The 19,297-nt window shown below is 38.3% G+C and overlaps 1 protein-coding gene across 2 annotated transcripts in view; it reads right to left on the bottom strand.

Annotated features, from left to right (window-relative positions):
• DSCAM (DS cell adhesion molecule) overlaps positions 1-19,297 on the bottom strand; it is a 410,765-nt gene that overhangs the window by 382,622 nt on the left and 8,846 nt on the right. Inside the window, exons 2-3 of one of the 2 annotated variants that reach the window (XM_059818552.1) lie at positions 17,858-18,175; positions 12,521-12,667 (exon numbers count right to left, since the gene is read on the bottom strand). In XM_059818552.1, the coding sequence (XP_059674535.1) occupies positions 12,521-12,623 (103 nt within the window). In that variant the 5' untranslated portion in view covers positions 12,624-12,667; positions 17,858-18,175. Of the gene's footprint in view, positions 1-12,520; positions 12,668-17,857; positions 18,176-19,297 lie in introns of those variants that run through there. The other variant, XM_059818562.1, reaches the window with a different exon arrangement.

The raw sequence follows: 19,297 nt of genomic DNA, 5'->3' as shown, positions 1-19,297 counted from the left end.
CTCCATGAGAAACAGAGGAAATCCTGAAGCTTCTTTGTTTTTCAGTTTCCCTCTATGTGAAATGAGGGTAATAATTCTAGTTAACTCAAAGGGGTTTGGGTTTGTCATAAGGGAAGAGATATGTCAAAACAGGCTGGAATAAAGCTTTCCCTGATTTTCTACAGGGCTCAAGACACCTGATTTCTTTAGCACTTAAAAAAAAAAGCCAGTTCTAGAAAGTGCTATGAAAAACCATTGATAAGGATGCAAAGAATTACTATCAATAAATAGAACTCATGCAAGAAAGGAGAAGACGCATGAAAGAGAAGGAAAGCAAAATCCAGTTAATAAATTCTTTTCCTTAAATCCCTTTTGAAAATGCACACAGCATCTCACAAAATCTTGTTGGGCCACTGACATTTAGAGGGGTTCTCTTTTTCTCACTCATTCTGTAAAAGTGCTGAATGGATGCTGTGACACAGCATGCATTATCCTATCACTTCTTATTTATGGGTGCGCTTTTGCTTCTCAGCCCTGAAATTGCTTTTCAGCAAGTCACAAGCATCCACTTTGAAAAGATCAGTTTTATTTCTCTTGTTCTAACTGAATTTTTCCAAGAAAATCCATGTCTTATTTGTTTTCAGCAAAAAAGATTTCAAGATATCCAGCACATTTATGAATTCAAAAAACATATAAGCAGAACAAAAAGGATTACATAGATGATTAATCCCCTTATTTCTCTGGATTATTCCAGAAGACTTCCACATTTAAATACAATACAATGTTAGCATTTGTTTTTTCCTGTTTTTTTCCAGTCTTTTCTTTTTCCTAACCTCTCCCTTCACATCAGCAGCTGTTTCCATATTTTATTATAATTCAGAATGAATTGCAAAATGTTTCAGATAAATACATTATAATCTCAAAGTATTTTAAATTGTTGTGCATACATGTAAAAATTGTTATTCTTGTTGAGCCTCTTGCACTCTTGCGAAATTCCAAATTGACAATTTATTTCACAGAAATGTTTTGCTTTCAAAACACACTGACTATAATGAGTATTTCTTTGTATAGAATATACCTATGCATTTTTATTAATTTTTTAAAATCTGCATATTGTTTTGTACATTTAAAGCATCAGTTTTACTTACACTATAGTTGTATATTTCCATATAGCAATATTTAGCATTTCAGCTGGTGCCATTTTTTCTTTTTCATCTTAAAAATACTTTTTAGTTTTTAAACAAATGCCTTTCTTGTCAGTGTTTTGTGAAAAACAGTTAAAAATCAGAAGAGAAAGTGGAGTACATGGAAGGATTCTCAGCCCTCAATACAGACAAAACACTCTTAGAGACACAAAACAAATGTAAGTCTAAAAAACAGAAATAAATATTTTCTTCCATCGTTATCACTCAGGTATTGCCTGGAGGATCAGTTGCAAGAAAAATATCAGGAGAAAAAAAGATATTACTTTTGTATGGGTTATGTCTCTTTAAAGAATAAAATGTGGGTTTACTAAACAATGATATTTAACTAGATACAGCTGGTCAGGACATTTTACAAAGGGAGGGCAGTAAAAAAAATTCTCTGCCCCTAGAAAATTATAGTCTATTTGTCTCTTTGTTAGTTCAAAAATTAAAAAAATCAGCTCCACAGCTGAACCCAAATGTATTTTCTGAGTGTGTCATCAATTTGGTTCTCTGTTTTAATGGATAAGGGAGAAAAATGTTTAGGAAAAAAAAAATTCATGAGACATGCTATTGAAAAACAAGAGTGCTGTATGTCAGCTCTGTTTTCCCTGCTGGAATACATAATCCCTGAACAGAGCTTGCCCTGACCTTCCACAAGTAGCAGGGTAATTGTTCTCGGGGATTTAATGAATATCACTATCTATTTGCAAAGAAAGCCATGGGTAAAAGAGGAAAATGAATTTGAATTTGCAGTGAAAGTGAGCATCCAGTACTGGGCTGCTCCCCAACTGGAAGAGAGCCAGACTTGATCCCCGGGCAGAGAGCCAAGGAGACATCCTTGCCGTGGTGCACAACCAAGTTCTGCAGCTGGAGAGTCAAGCTGGGCACAAAGGAGGGAACTCTGCACTGTCTTCAGAGCAGATGAAGATTTAAAGATGCTGGGGCATTAATTTTAGCATCTTTCCTCACTACCAGACCCAGAAGCGGGGCAGCAGTAAAACACTCAAGTTTTGCATGGGGAAGCTATGCAGAACAATCCCCTCCAGGGCACCGCAATGAAGGATAAATCCTTCTCAGGAGAAGGAGAGAACAAAACCGTGGTTTCAGCTCCGTGCTTTGAAGATGTACACAGAATGCATCTCTTAATTCATAATTCCTCACAGTCCTCTCAAGCATGTCCCTAGTGTCAAATTCCTCCCTCTTGAGCTGCCCTTTTAGTTCTCCATGGTTGCATGTGATTGCTGCCCAGCTTCGGAGAGCAGGCTGTGAAACGCTCCCTCTTGATAGTAATGTTTACTGACCACAGCTGCCTGTGAGGCAGAGGTGGGAACCAGCCCCAGGGAGGGGGATGTGGCCCAGGTTGGGTGGGTTTAGCCCTGTCCAGGTCAGGGCTCATCCCCCAACCGCACTGTTGCAGAAGGGCTCAACATGGACTGCTGCTCACCTGAGACATCAGCAGCGCAGCATGAATTTTTAACTCCTCTGTTCACCGAAGCAGCAGTTGCTTTCGGTCCAATTCACTGCACAAGATGTGCAATCTTAGTTTTATGTGGAGGTGAAATTCCTATATTAATTCATATTGAGTGTGCACAACAGTCAGTGAGAAAACCGGCAGTGCCGGGAGAGAAGAGGGATCTCTGTGATCCATATTGAATTAGTTACTTTAAAATGAACGGTGAGTATTCCATGAAAGTATCTGAGTAAACACAGAGCCGTTCAGATGGCGGTAGGGGAAAGAAAACTTGCAGGCGTAGAAAAGAACAGGACACAATGAGGTAGGAAAGAATAAGTTGCCATAGATATATACCTACATGCTTCATTTCATGCACCCATAATTCTCTCTGGCAGCTGCATGATTAATTCAAAGATTTATTGATTTTTTTTCTTTTTTCCTTGCTCAATCCTGCTGACCTGCTTTTGTTGACAGGTCTGTGTGGATCACACTCCTCTACCAGTTGAAAGCATGGTATCACGTCAGTCTCCATGGCCTGCAGTAAACATTTCAACGCATTCAACACAAACAGCGTTTGAGTGCATGGTAAAAACATGCAGAGCTCATTTCAAAACAAACAAACATGAACTAACAAACTGGTAGGCTATTTTTGCTGTGAAAAATATCCGTAATTACAATTATAATGCAATTTTGATAGTGGGAAAGAACATCTAAACAGTTCAATCTTTCTTCTCCTGTACTCTCACTTTTATCAGAAATTCAGTAGCTTTTAGTTTTCTAGCAAAACCAAAGGCATTTTTGGTATAGCAACTGTTTACAACAAAAAATATTTAGCCTTTGCATCCACCACCTTTCTGCAGCAGGACAGAGCATCTGCCCCTATGTCACCCCAGTGCAGTTACACAGCTTGAGCTCACCTACCAGATCACAGGCTTTAAAAATTCACTTGATTCTAACTAAAAGATCACCTAGCCTTCATTGTAACCTTTCTCCAAAGAGAAAACATACTTGCTATTAAAATGTGCCTTTACAGTTTAGCAACCCAGGTGAAGCAACAGAGATACGATGCTGATGTCACAGCAAACAAAATGAGGCTCTATCAGATAGGTACTTCCAATTTTTTCTAATGAATCATTCTTCTAATGAGCCTTTCAATTAAAATTGGGCTCTCGACAGGGAAGACAAACCCAAGGCGCATCTATATGGCCATCTACAGCCCTAAAAACTTGCAGGTTTATCTACTTAATAGCACTGTACTCCACAATGATGTTTTAGTTGAAATCAGTTACCTGGTACAACACACAGCACTGGAAAATACTGTATCTGTTTCTTCCAGATGTCATCTGTAGGTATCTCCTTGCTGTATTAAAAATAACCAAAAAAATTGCAGCTGGTGGAAATTTTGACATTCTACCCCTCTCAGAGTGCAGCTAAGCCACGTACACAGGCAAAAGCTGTATGGTATAAAACATTCTGAGTAGTGAGGCACGCACTCATTAAAATGAATCTCATGCACCAATTTTGTACCCTCATATCAAAACTGTCAGAGCTCATTGGCTGTTTGCTCAGGTTAGACAGAGTTTTGATGGGAAACCTCAAGCATACAGTGCTTAATGTGCTTATCTATTTATCCACTGCCATTCAGGGTGACAAGATCACAAGCCACTAGCAGAGAAGATTTATAAGGAAGAAAATGATGCTACAACCACTATTTCAAAAAGTAAAAATTAAAATAAATAATAAAATTAGACCTAAAAGCAGCACACTGGTTCACCGAAGTATGTTCCTGCTCCTAGCTCTTTGATATCAAATATGATAACACTGAGCCTTGCTGTCTACAAATCAGACCCCCAAAAATCCTACATATCAAACCAAAACAATAAAAACATTGCTTCAAATATTCAATTCAAGAAAAATTATATGAACCAAAAACTGCCTGAAGAATTGTAAGCAAAGAGCAAAGACAAAATGGAAAAACGTTGAGTGAACACCTGTGAAGGTTAGCAGTCAGTCTGCTCTTATTTCACCTTTAATAAAGATCTGGTAAACATCAAGTTAATTAAAATGCAGGCCATATTTATTTGAAGGTTTTACAAACCCCAGAGAAAATTAATATTACAGGAACTGAAGGGGGCTAGAAAAAGCTGGGCAGATGATAAAATGGGATTCACCCCAGGAAAATTAAAGAAATTTCAAGTACATCTGGAGAGAAAATAATGTGACACAGATATTTCCAGCAAGAGACTAACTGTGCCACTGAATTCAACCATGCTGAAAGAAACCTCTTCATGACTGGCAACATCAATAACAAGGTGGTAAAACAGAACAGTTAGGGCATCAGATTGGATAATGTTATGCATGGTCCAACAGACCCCTCAGGCTCATAGAGAGACGTGATAGGTACCCACACTCATGGATACAGAGAGGGGAAGAGAAAGAAAGGCATATATTAAAGAAAACTCAAATATTTGAAACCTTAACACAGAAAGCAGAGTTACAACCTCCTTCTCTCTCTCTTTTTAATTCACAAGAATGCAAGAAGCGATTCTGAAGGGGGGCTGAATGCAATCAAGTTTTTCATGTGCTTTAATTGTATAAGTAGGGAGAAAAAAAAATAAAGGGTTGAGAAAAAAATAAAGAGGATTGGGGGGTTGTTGGGAGGGGTTTTATTGGGTTTTAAAGTGAGTAGAGGGAAAGGATCCCTCCAATTGATGGAAATGGAGGGCTATCCAAAACAAAGCAGCAACAGAAGGGGGAAAAAAGTTGCCATACACTTGTCTCCTAGCCACGCTTCATTACTGAAATGCCAAAAACACTGCTACTTTTTGTGAATGCTATTAGTATTAAAATTGCTGGATGTAGTAAGACAGCAAATTTTGGCGTTCTGCACTTTAAGCACCAAGACACCCCACTCAAATACATTTTTCTCCACCTCCATCTCTCACAAACAGCCACCAATGTTCTACAACCTCAGAGCATCCCAAATGTCCAGTCATGCTGAGGAAAAATCCGCAAGTTCCCTCTACAGGAAAACAACAGTCTCTCTGATATTAACACCTCAGTTTCACATGCATGCTTCCCTGTGCTAATTAAATGATCAGAAACCACTCCTTTGACTACAATCATATTGCTCACTTTCCTCTGTGCTATGAAAATGTGATTCTTTGACATGTGGATCAGGTGCTTTCTGTTTTCATCCCTTCCAGTCACTCTAAACACCTGCATCCCACAAAGCTGTTGAAATCCTTGCATCCAATCCTACTGATCCCACAGCCATAATTTTAGAATGATTCTCCTGATCAAAATACTCCGGTGTAACAGAGTAGGAAGCAAACCCAGAGCATAGGCTGCAGAATAGCCAGAGGAAAGGTCATCCAACAAACAGTTGTAAGTACTTTGCCTTGCTTAGTTACAATTTTAGTTTACAATGAGTCAAAGGAGAGTGCGAAACATGTTTGCACAAGCAGGAAGTGCTAAGTTTTTACCACCTCCACTTTCTAGGATTGTAAGACACTCATCTTAAAAGAATAGTGCTCGCAGAAAAAATTCAGATAACTAGACATTTCTTAAATAATGTAGTAAATTACTTTTTCCTAGGTCCCTTAGGAAAATAACCTTGTTGAAAGGGAAAGTGAGGAAGCAATGTATTGTCTTTATAGATGGGCAAATGCATTTTACATGTCTTCAAGAAGCTTAGAAGGCATGTTACTCTAACAGCAAACCTGCAGTCTGAACTGAGCATTGCTGAACACTACTCACATTAGCTTTCCAGGGAGTCAAGGAAGCTCAGCAAATGTAGGGGTTTGACTGCTTTACTTTCTGTGTGCTATCACAACTTTGAAGAGCAGAATCAAATCTCACTGACATATTTCTGGTAGAAGGTAGTTTACATTCAGAATTCTTTTATTTTATATATGTTGCTAATATTTAAGCATAAAAAATTGTACTCTTCCACCCACTCCACCAGGAACCGGAAAAAGTCTTGCATTTAGAGCGTTCAGTGGCACAGGTTAAGTGTCTGCTGAATGCTTGCTGGTTGGCAACTGTGATTAAGCCCCGACATCAAACCAAAACAAGAAAGATCACAGCTCATCTCTACCACACACAGCCTCAATCAAATGGCTGGACTTAATCCCTGTGATCATCAGCAATAATCTAATTCTGAACACGGGACTCTGCACACAGGACCACTCTCCATAAAGAGAGAGATTTTTTTTTTTCCCCACTATGTACAAACCTCATGGCTGTATTCTCCAAACCCCAGCACAAATGAAAAGTGCAGTGCTGTATTTTAGATGCCACCACGTGATAACTACTGGCAAACATTGACTGCTTACTGTCAACCGCAGCAGTTCAGAAAAGCCCTTTGTGCAGAAAAAGATCCAAGAGCCCCTGAGCCTTTTAAAGACAAGACTTGAGGAACTGTGTGTAAATAAATAATGCAATTCATTACATCAAATGTAGGTCATCGTACATCAGTGACACTTCTCAAGCTGTAGTCCAGTGTGTCTAATTTCTGGCCGATGGAAGGTATACTGCTGGAAGGCTCATCAGCTGTCATCTGCACATCAGTCACAGCCCTTCAGGGAACTGCATTTCATTCATGCTTACACACCTTTCCCTTAAAGCTGCTATTCTTTCAGTGCAGATTTAAATATGCCATTGTGCACAGTCGTTATTATCTGTCTCCTTTTCTACCTTTTGTAAGCAGTCACACTCTATGCATAAATCAGACAGATTCTTGCATGGTATGTCATTAGACAGGAAAATGGGAATTCAGAAAGGTCGGGGTATGAACCTATTCATGATCCTGCTCTTGGCACTAAGCTATTCAGATACATGGAAAAACTTGAAATCCCTCGTAGTTATGAGCATCAGGATAGGAGGCTTTCGTAACAGGAGTACAGTATGTAGTGACAGACTAAATTTAATTCTTCAGCCTTTCTCTTTGTTTCCATCTGCTCTTCATTCTCCTCTTTTCTGTCTCTTTGCTGATCCCTTACACTGACCTTTATTTTTAATAATCCCTTTCTGACCTCGTTCCCCTATAACCACACCCATCCTTTGCTCTCTCCGGGGCTAATTAACACATGAATGGACTCTGTTCTTTGCTTTCACCTAGGCAGAGCAGAATCAGCAGTTATTTTGTCTTTACCTTCCCTTCTAGTCCAGCTTCACTGTTCTGTGTGTGAAGAAATGCTATGAACCAAACCTGTCTCCTGTCTGCCTTGCAGTTGCTCAACAGCAGCAGAAACACAATCTGTACTGTGGCACTTTTCTATACTATTGTTCCTTGTTTTTATGGCTGTTACAAAAACATACTTTGCTGCATTCTTTGGTCCCGCAGGGCCTAGGCTGTTTTCAATGGTTACAAGGTCAACACAAAGCTGATTCCAAAAGGGTCTTTCTTTGGGAATGGTTTGTGGAGGAAAGCAGTAAGGAGGAAAGGAAACCTGACCTTTGAGCAAACCATAGGCAGCTATCAGTCATACAACATTCTAGGATTATTTAAGCTTTTATGTTTAGTGTCATGTAATGAAAATGCATAAGGGTTGGTTACTGATACAAGAGAAAACTGCACATCATTACGTTACTTATTATTATTCACATGAATTTCAGACTCAGTTTCAAGTCAACTGACAGTATACAATTCCTCAGAAAAGAGGGGTCTTCAGAAAAAAGATCCTGAAGTTACAGCTGTAGAGCTTGGTACAGCAGTAACCTGCACTTTGTGAGCCCCTTAAGACTGCTCAGAGTTACCATTAGTCCTTCTATGTTGCCAGCATCTCAGAGATTGTTAGGCAAGACACACACCACTGGAAAGTTTGATTGCTTTTACTAGAAGATGCAGATGGACAGATAAGATACACTTTATGCATTTGTAGCAGATTGATAACTGCAGAGGTCTGCTGCTGTCCTTGTTTATCATGAGAGTTTGTAACACACCTGTATCTAGTGGAGGTGGCTGAATATTTCATCTAACAATTATTATTCAAAATGGATCTTTCCAGTATGAAAAGATTTCTGTGTATTTGTTGTTGGAAGTTGGGGTTTTCTACTTTTCCCCAGAATAGAGTCATCCAAATAATTAGCTTTGCCTTGCTTTAAAAATCTTTTTCCCACTACCTTGGCCCCTAGAGGACACCATGAAAAAGTTTTTGGCCTCAGATTTGCTGTCACATTGAAAGTCAAAGTGTAGAAGCAAAACCCCAATTATTTAGCTGTTCCCCTGACAGACAGACAAGCACATGCATACCTTTTCAGTCCACAGCTGTCCTTGCACATGGAAACTTCATAGAATTGAGTATTTCTGGCTCCAGACATGGGCACCTTCCCCTTTATTGAACAGGGAGTCTGACCTACGTGGACACTCCTTGGAAACGCTCTAGCAATATGTCTTAATATGTTTCAACTCCCAATTTCTTTACAAATAACCTGGAGGCATGACATAAAATTGCAGCCAGGAAGCAGAAGATGCTTTTGCCCAGCCATATTTATTACACACTTAGATTACTATGGACATCACTGTGCTTTCTGAGAACTAAACATACAGACAAAACCAGATATGTCCAGGATAGTACACTGTTGCAAGAGCAAAAAAATCTCACTGTCTTAAATCAAGGAATACGCCTCTTAAACACCCTTTCTAAAAAGCTAGATTTTTTTTTTTTACATTATAAAAGTAAAACCACTTTGCTTTCTTCTTTAAAATGCTGAATTTGTGTAAAAAGAGAACCGATATCTCCAACAGTAAGTAACAGCTGAAATAAAGGATTCTGGTTCATCTACAGATCTCTCTATCCTTGTAGTCACAATGGGACTACAGATAGAGAAGTACATGAAATATTTACTCTAAATTGTACTTGAAAGTATTGCACTGGGGTTTAAGCCTTTCAGGGAAACAAAAAAAAAGCTTCTCTTGGACCACTTGCATATAGAGATTCCCCACTTAAAAGCTGCCCTGCTTTCTGTCACAGGGGGTCTCCCATTCCCTCCTTTAAGGTGTAAGCTTCCTGAGCTACTTGTGTCTTCTATTTGAAATGGATATATCATCTCAGTTCTTCTCATCTTTTTTCTCTCTCTCCCCCTTCCTTTTTCTCTTTTTTTTCTTTCTTTTCAAGTAAACACTGTCTAATTTCCCCACAGAAGCCTTGTCCACCTCAAACCATCATAATTATCACACTGTGAAGTGTATATCTTTTTATATTCTTGCTCTTTCACAGTAGAGGTTTCCCCTCAAGATGGTTCTCATTTTTGCTGACGTTAATGAGTAACCAATAAATCAGTTATATTGTGAAACAAGAACAAAACAAATCAGAACTTGATGTTTTCCAATATTAAACTGTGAGACAAAAAGCATACCAATTAATCTGGTCTAGAACACAGAAAAAAACCCATGCTAGCAGTGGCTGTATGAGCAAGCATATGCATTTCTTCAGAATATTGTTCATTAGTGAAAACCAGCTCAATAGTCATGTTCTGTCTTGCATCCTATTCATCAGCACTGGCATTCTAAGAAGACAGGCTTGATCAATATCTACCATTTGAGTTCATGGCCAGATTATTGCAAAATTGATTATGGGTAAAACTCAAGGCAATTGTTTTATGAAATACATGTGGGTTCTGGATTTTAAATGCTCTCACTATTAAGCTGCAGTTAAAGAGTATAAATAATGAACAAACAAATCTTGCAATCATTGTGGTTAAACTGGAGCAATGTTTTCCTGCCTCACTTTTGCCCTTGCATGACAGGCAGCATCGACCTGTAATCTAACCTGTGATTTCATCTCTGAAAACAAATATTTTCTGTGATGTGATCCAACATGATAAACTGAGATTTTTAATAGCATCAGTTTTAATGAATTATGTTTTATTTCTATTTAGAATTCTAACTGTTGAATTAAGGGATTGGGAGATAATTAGAAACTGAGTTTTAAGTGATGAAGTTTTTAATTTAATGATTGTAGCCTAGTCAACTACAGTCAGAAGTTGCATTAAGGAAAAAAAAAAAAGATTAAATTTAGATCCATTTACACACTTCTATCCCCCAAAATTTTGCAGCTAAAATCAATATAGACTAACCAGAATGAAATTGTCTTAAAATAACAGCCATGATGGTCTGCAGAAATGCCACACTTTCTTCTCTAAAGGGGTTACAGAGACCTGTGTGCCCTGTTCCTCATTCCAGCGTGAAGGGCAGGGTTGAGCCACTCAAAGATATCACATAGAACCTAGGTACTAATGCTCAAGTCAAAGAAAAAAAAAAAAAAAAAACCAAACACCGATTAAGAGGACACAGTTTATGTTGAGAGATAAAATATGCATGTTTTCTTATAATATAGCATGAATAAACTTAAAAAAATAATAAGGTAATTAACCACACAGGTATACACATTCTTTTCCTCCAGCCAATACTCACATGTACAGCTGTATGTGCACCACGTAGTAGCCTATTTTAAGATGAAGCAAAGTAAACACATCCATCCACTGTTGCATTAGGCAATCTTAATCATATTTTAGATAATCTTAAGCACAGTCCTGTATCATTATATACAGAACAATGGAAAGCTTATTTGAGTATTTAAATACAACTCTGACCTGACTATATTGGCTGTAGTGTTGGTAAGTCCTACAATACAGATATTACAGACCTCTTTGTGGAAACACACTCAGTTTCAGTTGCTCAATGACAAAAAAATACACCATATCAAAATCCAAGAGCATAACAAGGAAGTGGATTTACCAAGCTTAAACAGTGCACCAGTAGTATAGGACAAATGATAATCAGTTACATGGTATTTAGATATCTACCTTAGCTATTTGAAATATATTTTTTAAAAAATAGAACAAGCTTATGTAAAGAATAAAACACAGAGAAATAAAATCTATAATGTGAGTCATATAGAAACATAGATATTTCCATCAATGCCACACTTGTGAGAAAGGAAAAATTATTAATATACTGAGAAGTACAAAAACATTTCCACACGTTGTAGGATCATAAACACAAACACATTCTTAATTATACTCTGCAGCAACATTTAACTCAAACTATTTTTTTTCCATTCTGCATTACACTGGAACAATATATTTCAAATTTCTGCACACATAAATCATTGGTATGTGTAACAACAGCTGCACTGTGTGTAATATATAATTTAGATATGTACTATACTGAAAATATTTTTCCCACATATACTTTCTCCGATGAATTTCTTACAGTGTTTATGCTTTAAAATGTTGGCTACTCTCTGTCTGAATTCCCTGTAGTTCCTGAACAATGCCTCACTCTTCCTCACTTTGTCAGTAAATAGATTAATGCATATAAATGCTTCAGAATAGATTGTTTCACCTCAATATGTTCGGCTTACAGCACAGTTTACCGTGTGCTTAAACCTCCAGTGTTATCATGAAGATATTTGAGATTAAAATGTTATGAAAGTATAAATATCGATTACATACCTCATTTAAACATAACCAAACAAATTTAGACTCTGGATTTCTTCTAATCCATGAGTAACATTACTACTGAGAAACAATTACAATCCAACACATGCTTTATGACACTCAAATTTCTCTGGCACATAGGAGTTCCTTATCAAAGTTAAAATGTGAATCCATTGCCACAGCACCAGGAAGCTGGTTTTACGTCTGATATAAAAACAAAAAACCATGCTATTTTCCCCTCAAGCATGCTAGAAAAAGCAGGACTGTCTAAAACCTTCATGTCACACACAGTCATAGGGATGCAGCAATGCTAATGTGAAATATGTTACTTGGAAGGATGACATACCATTCAGCTATAATTGACTCAAAGTAAACATCAGGCATTTGGGGGAAAAAAAAAAACAGGAACCATAGCTGCCACTGGCAATTGGAAAAAAAAGCCATAACAGCCTACCTGAGACAAGCGAGACTGTGTCTTTCTCCCATGAGACAACAGTGATGTATGCCTCCACAGAGGAGGGGATAATGCACTTGAACACTGCTACATTGCCTCTCATGGCTTTCTGGTCCTCCACACGGACTGTATAGGGTTCCCGTAAAACTGAAGACAGAAAAAGAGGTTTTGTTACACAAGTTGTAACCACACATCCCATCCACTTCCTCAGTTAGCCTTGCAAAGTTCCCCCAAGAAGGTTACTCAGGTTGTGAATTCTTTTGTCTCAGTAAATGATACAGTTTTGCAAGGCTGACCACAAATGAATATGAAAGCACTCCCAGATCTTTTCGTTTCCTCAAAATCTGCATTTTACCATATATCTCTGTTCTTCCCCTACTTAATTCTGGGGACAAGGAGAAAGACTTTTGCAAGAACTGCGTCTTTATATAGGTAAATGGTGCTATGTCTTCTCTTGTCTAGTTTCTCAAGCCACGTTTCCCATCACAAATTGGTTTCTGCTCTATTAAAAGGTATAAAGTACATACAAGTACTGTGTTTGAATTAGACACCCAGAAGGTAGAAGAGTAGGTCAGTGTCATTTAGGATTTTGAAGAAGTGAGAACCAAAGGAGAAAATCAATGGAGGTGACAGCCAGAGAAAAAGCAAGGTGTCTCAGAAACACAGAGAAATGATAGTAGGTAAGGTGAGAGCTGCATTCAATTGACCAGCACCAAAAGAAATAAGTTGATGCTAAGAGAACAGAAACTATGATTCAGAGTTGTATTTAAAAACAGCATGGGGGCACTTAGATCCAGGATATGATTGGTCTAGCAACTGGAAGAATTAATTTAATGGATGAAGAGCAAAAAAAGAACAACTGGAGAAATCATTCACATAAAACTAGTATTGCTGGGATGAGATGAAGTTGCACTGGGTAGGAGAATGGAAGGAAGGAAGACCCTGGCACTGAAACAATTCAATAAAGAATGAGGGTTGAAAAATCCTGTGAGCAACAGTTAATGGAGAAGGTGGTAGAGCAGAGAAGAAACAGATGATGTCTACTACAAGGAGTAAATGGGTAAGACAGGAAGGACAAGCAGCAACAGGACCATAAGGTCAAGGTGCAAAAAAAGAAATGACCACAGCCAACATAGTTATGTATCCTGAGGTGGCGAACAAAGTTATGGATCTTGAAGTGACAAACCGTTTCAATGAAAATAGGGATGAACGTATTGGAAAATGATGTGTGTGTCTGAGGCATGTATATGCCTGAGGGTAAAATTTATTGGGAAGAACAACCCCAGTGCAGCAGTGTAACCAAGTCAGCAATGCTGAACTGCCACATTACAGTGACATTTCTTACCTACCTATCCTGCCCACTAACATATACCAAGCTCTACCAATTACATTTAACCACATTGATTCTAGACTGAAGAGTCAGTAAATCCTTTGCAGTTTCCAAAAGTATTTCTATACACCAGGAGGATTGGAATTTCTAAATGTCAGGCCCACTTAAAATGTATTTCAAGAAAAAAAGGTAGAGTACTGAAATGTAACTGTAGTTTTCACAAATGCAAACAGCATCAAGTTTTCAGGTACAGTGCTACCACTGCAAAAAGGAAGACTGCAGTTCTCCATCCTAAACAAGACTGTAGCAATATAACAATTAGGAACTCTAATTAAAAGTAAATAAATTTAATTATAAATTAAATATCTTTTTTAAAATCGAAGCAAACCCATCTTTATGATAAAATAGACACCACAAGTTTTTTTAAAAAGTCAATAATTTATTTTAAATCAAAAGTTAAGTTTCTTAACTCTGTTATAACTGCTGAACTGGTATTATAGGCACCTTTAATGCAGTGACTTTACAACACTGCCTGCCCTGTGATAAAACAGCCCCCTTATCTTGTTCTATGCTGGAGGGAATGGCACATAGATCATCTTAATGAGGCTGACTTTTGTCTAATGCTCATGCTCCAACTACCATTTACAGAAAAGTCGTGTTTAGCAGCAATATCCTAACACACTGCTAAATGTATTTGTATGTTTTCGGAGCAGTTGGCCATTTTGAAAATCTGCCCAGTTGGTCATTTTAGTAAAAGCAAACACAGGAACCATACGTGGGGGACAAAAACTGGAAAGAGGTTTATTCATTTCTTTGCTTAAAAAGTTTACATTATTGTGATTTCAGAGGCCCCTCAGTTACTTCCAGATCATAGTTTTGCCAGTTCCCATGAATGACTTGCTGATTTATTTTTTTAAAATCCCAAGTCCCTCAGTCATGAATTTATATGAAAATTTCAGCCTTTGCTAAAAAGATATATTCTTCCCTGCCATGATTGCACAGGAAAGCTTGAAGATGAAATGGAGACATGCACCTTTACTCCTATGTGTGAGTGGCCTGGAAGAGGATTGGGTTTGGGTGTCTAGGTGTGGGGGTTATATAGTTAATTGGGGGTTGAGGATGTGTGTTGCACTATATGCAAAATTACATGCAAAACTACAATTACAATTATCTGTGAGCTGGAACCTTTATATCTGCTGCCCATATTATAGGGGAAGCAGGCAAATGAGCTTCAGACTTTCTCAAGATAACTGTGAGAATGGGCAGAACTATATTAGTCTTTCCGTGACTGTGCTATGATAGGATGCTCCACTGATTGCTTCTGTATTCCTAGGAAACCCTATTGCTGTTGGAAGGCACTGGAAGGAAGAGGAGATGAAGAAAAGAGATTAGAAAAGGCCCCTTTGCTGCTTTTGGCTGGGGTAGAGTTAATTTTCTTCACAGGAGCTAGTATGGGGCTAGGTTTGGGGTTTGTGCTCGAAACAGTGTCGATAATACAGGGGTGTTTTCCTTACTACTGAGCAGCAGTTACACAGAGTCAAGGCCTGTTCCGCTTCTCACCCCACCCCACCGGTGAGTATGCTGGGGGTGCACGAGAAGTTGGGAGGGGACAGAGCCGGGACAGCTGACCCCAACTGACCAAAGGAATATTCCATACCATACGATGTCATGCTCAGCGTATAAAGCTGGGGGAAGAAGGAGGAAGCGGGGGATGTTTGGAGTGATGGCGTTTGTCTTCCCAAGTAACGGTTACGTGTGATGGAGCCCTGCTTTCCTGGAGATGGCTGAACACCTGCCTGCCCATGGGAAGTGGTGAATGAATTCCTTGTTTTGCTTTGCTTGCCTGCGCAGCTTTTGCTTTACCTATTAAACTGTCTGTATCTCAACCCATGAGATTTCTCACTTTTACTCTTCTGATTCTCTCCCCCATCCCACCAGAGGGGAGTGATTGAGCAGCTGTGTGGTGCTTAGCTGCCGACTGGGGTTAAACCACGATAGCCTCCCCAAAACCATGCTAATTAGGGCCAGTCTGAAACAGTGTATGGATTTCACATGAACAGAAATGAATGAAGTTTATCACTTTGTATTTGAGCAGCACAGAGTTTATCATCCGAACATAAAACACACATACTGTTATGCACAGAAGACTCTCTCAAAAACTGTGTTTTCCTATGATTGGGGGATTACACAAGCCTTTGGAAGAGATACTCACTAACAGCTATTGTCTGCCATCAGGCACAATGACAGTTCATATGAACGAAGGGGACTTGTTTAACTTGTTATTCAAATCTCAGATTAATTGAGAAATTGAATCATATGGAGAAATGAACGGATTGCAGTAAAAGGCTAAAACGGGAAGGTTAGGGGTAAAAGGGACATTTCTGACTTGGCCAAAAAGACTTGTTAGCTTATGAGTCAAGCAGCAACAGCCACCTACTGCAAAGGCTTTTATTCAGGTCCTTCTTCCATTTGTGAAGTTTATTTTTCAAGCAGAGGAGGAAGACTTGTTTTGGGGTTCCATGGGTAAATGGGTCAATGCTGAGCAATGGACATAGCTGCATCCTGTCATCCATATCATATGCTTTTACAGCTAAATGAACACCAGTTCAGAGCATTAGTTAGCCTCTTCTACATCACTACATTATGTTATCTAAGAAATAGAAAAATTGGAAACTAATACTGGAAAAAATGCTACCCAAAAGATGCTCAAAATTGAGATATATTAACAAATCCACAAAGGACAAAAATATATTATGTTCTCTCTAAATATAATTCTGCCAGACAACTTGTCCACAAATCCATTAAAGTAAAACCAAAAGCACAAAAACCAGAACCAAGTTCCAAACATAAAGTTGATACTATGTATTCTTACGAATCTTTGGTTTTCAAACTTTTTTGATCTGTGGACAACTAAAATTTTTCAGAAGCATAGACCATTATAGAAACTCTACATATACATAACGTGAACTTGCTCCTACTAGTCACTTCTCGTGCAAGAAAACCCACTTTTCTAGACTAAAATTTTAATGAGACATGAATTTCATGGAAAGCTGTTTTTTATTCTTGCCTTCTAATTGTCTACAAACTACAGATCTCTGAATATTAATTTATCATTAAGTGAATACATTCTCTTATTTAAAAAGAGAGTCACAGACAAATCTAGTTACTATCTGTTCACGGTTTTCCCTACGTAAACTCCTGTGAAGGCATATCTCCAAAGGAAAGATGCTTCTCTTCTGAGAAAAGACTAACATAGTTCCAATAACAACAAAGAGGTTATAAGGATTTTGCATTAGCCAAGGGTCAGCTCCCAGACTAGCTTTTGTTTGTTTGTTTGAATACTTTAACTAACTGAAGGGGGTAGACAAAACCTTCAAAAACTATGAAATCATGTTTATGTTCTGTAACAAAAGGCCTAGTTCCCAGATCTAGGAACTCTAGTTCTCCACTGGCTGACCCAGTCTGCACACAGTCAGTATAGAAAACAGACGTAAAACTATTACGCTAATTTGCTTCTTCTAGCTTAAACAGAAAGCACTGCCTATGGACCAACATCAGTTGCTGAATCGTTACACAGGACACAAGTTTCTCTCTCAAAACAAAGCACAACTGAATACAAGCAAATGAGAAGGGATGTGATTAGGCAAGCATTCCTCATTTCTTCCAGCCCCTATACAAAATCCAAAGACTGCATCTTTTTCTCTCACAGCTCTTTAATGAGTAAGCATGGTCTGATTAATGATTTCATTATCAGTTCATTTTTCCTTATACTTGTGCAGAAGCTCAACTGATTATGATCTTTGGAAAACTAACTTTTCACCACCAAAATAAATCAAATCAGGGAAGAGAGGGAAGAATCCACTATTTTACTTAATACTGTGAAGAGTTCAGAGGTTACACTTCTAGCCATTCTCCTTTGATTCGCAGCTGCTACTACTCTTTGTGTGAAACAACCAAGTTTCCTCCCTCCTCAAGCCCATTTGAACCCAATAAAAGACTATACTTACCAGCCTTAATGTGAACATCCTGACTTCTGATTTTCCCTGAAGGATTTTCAGCTGTGCAATAGTAAGTGTTATCATGGATTAAGTTATTAAAGCTTGAAGGAGGGAAGGGGAAAATTTGGAGAGTGCCATTGGGGTGGACGTGGCGGATCCCTGGGACATCGTAGATCTCCTCGCCCGTTGCTAGGTACCATCTGAGCGTCACAGGGGGGATCCCTGCTGCCGGACAGGGTACCAATGTCCCTGTGGTGCTAGCAAACACTACCTCTTGCAGAGATGCATTGACAAAATATAGACTGGCATGTAGATCTTCACTGAAAACTGCAAGACAAAAAAGAAAAAGAACAGACCTTGAAAACCTAAGAAATTTCAGCTACGCATAAAACAATTTGACTGTTACTTGCCACAAAATCAAACGCAATGCCTAGAGAAGGTAATCAAAACATCTGGATCCTAATGCAAACTCTAATAAAATGTTTCTCATTTTAGAATAAAATATCACCAGATTAAACATACTAAATGGTTTACATCCAAAAATAAAATGGGAAATCCCTTTCTTTGTAGTGTAAACTGAAACAGATCTCATCACTTTTGCATTTGCTGATGCAGTGTTCTTTGTAAGGCCAGCAAAAATCTAGCAGTAATCTACTTCCACGAAATTTCTAGCAACTAAATTTCTGCCTGGAACACAAGCAGCTTCTGTTAGCATTTATAAATTTATTTTTACAGTCTTTCCATGGTAAAATGATTTGTAAAGTAATAAAAAGAACTGAGAAACAATGAAAAAAATCCCCATAGTTCCTTAATAATAATACACACCTATACTTAATACTGATACAACTTATTAAATACCTTATATAATTCGATCATTGGTTTATAGGTCTTTCTAACAAAGACCTTTAAACCTAGGTACAAAGCACACTTATGGTAATCTTCATTCTGCTATCCATGTGACTATAATCCCCCTCCCAACCTTAAACTGCCGATTCTGTAACACCAAAAATGTTGGTATTGGTCAGAGCACAAGATTAGCTCTCATTCTTCTGAACACTTCTGCCATGGGCTATTCAGCTATTACCCAGAGGGCTTGAAGGCTCCAGGTAGCTTGAAGCTTCCCCAACATTTCATCCAAAATACCTTCCTAACCCTCCCTTGTCTGAGAGCATATCAGCATAAGGCATGATTTTTGTTTTCCAATAAACAGTAGGAGACATTACTCATACCACAACTCTGCTGTACATTTGCATATACTGCTCACTTGTAAAAACCACCAGTTTTGCTTGACACAAAAACAGAAACTTGTGTGTTTCACTATATCTTGAATGCAGTAGATTCTGACATGATTTTCTAAAGCAAGTCCGGTAAGGAGTAAGTTTTTGAAAAGGTGACCATAGTGCATCAGGCCCAAGTGAGCATCAGTGAGACAGATTTCAAGATTAGCCT

This window comes from Gavia stellata, chromosome 1 (assembly GCF_030936135.1).
Source record: "Gavia stellata isolate bGavSte3 chromosome 1, bGavSte3.hap2, whole genome shotgun sequence".
NCBI classification, from domain to species: Eukaryota; Metazoa; Chordata; class Aves; order Gaviiformes; family Gaviidae; genus Gavia; species Gavia stellata.
Note: the sequence above shows the minus strand (reverse complement) of the source record. Positions and strands in the feature narration are given on the sequence as shown.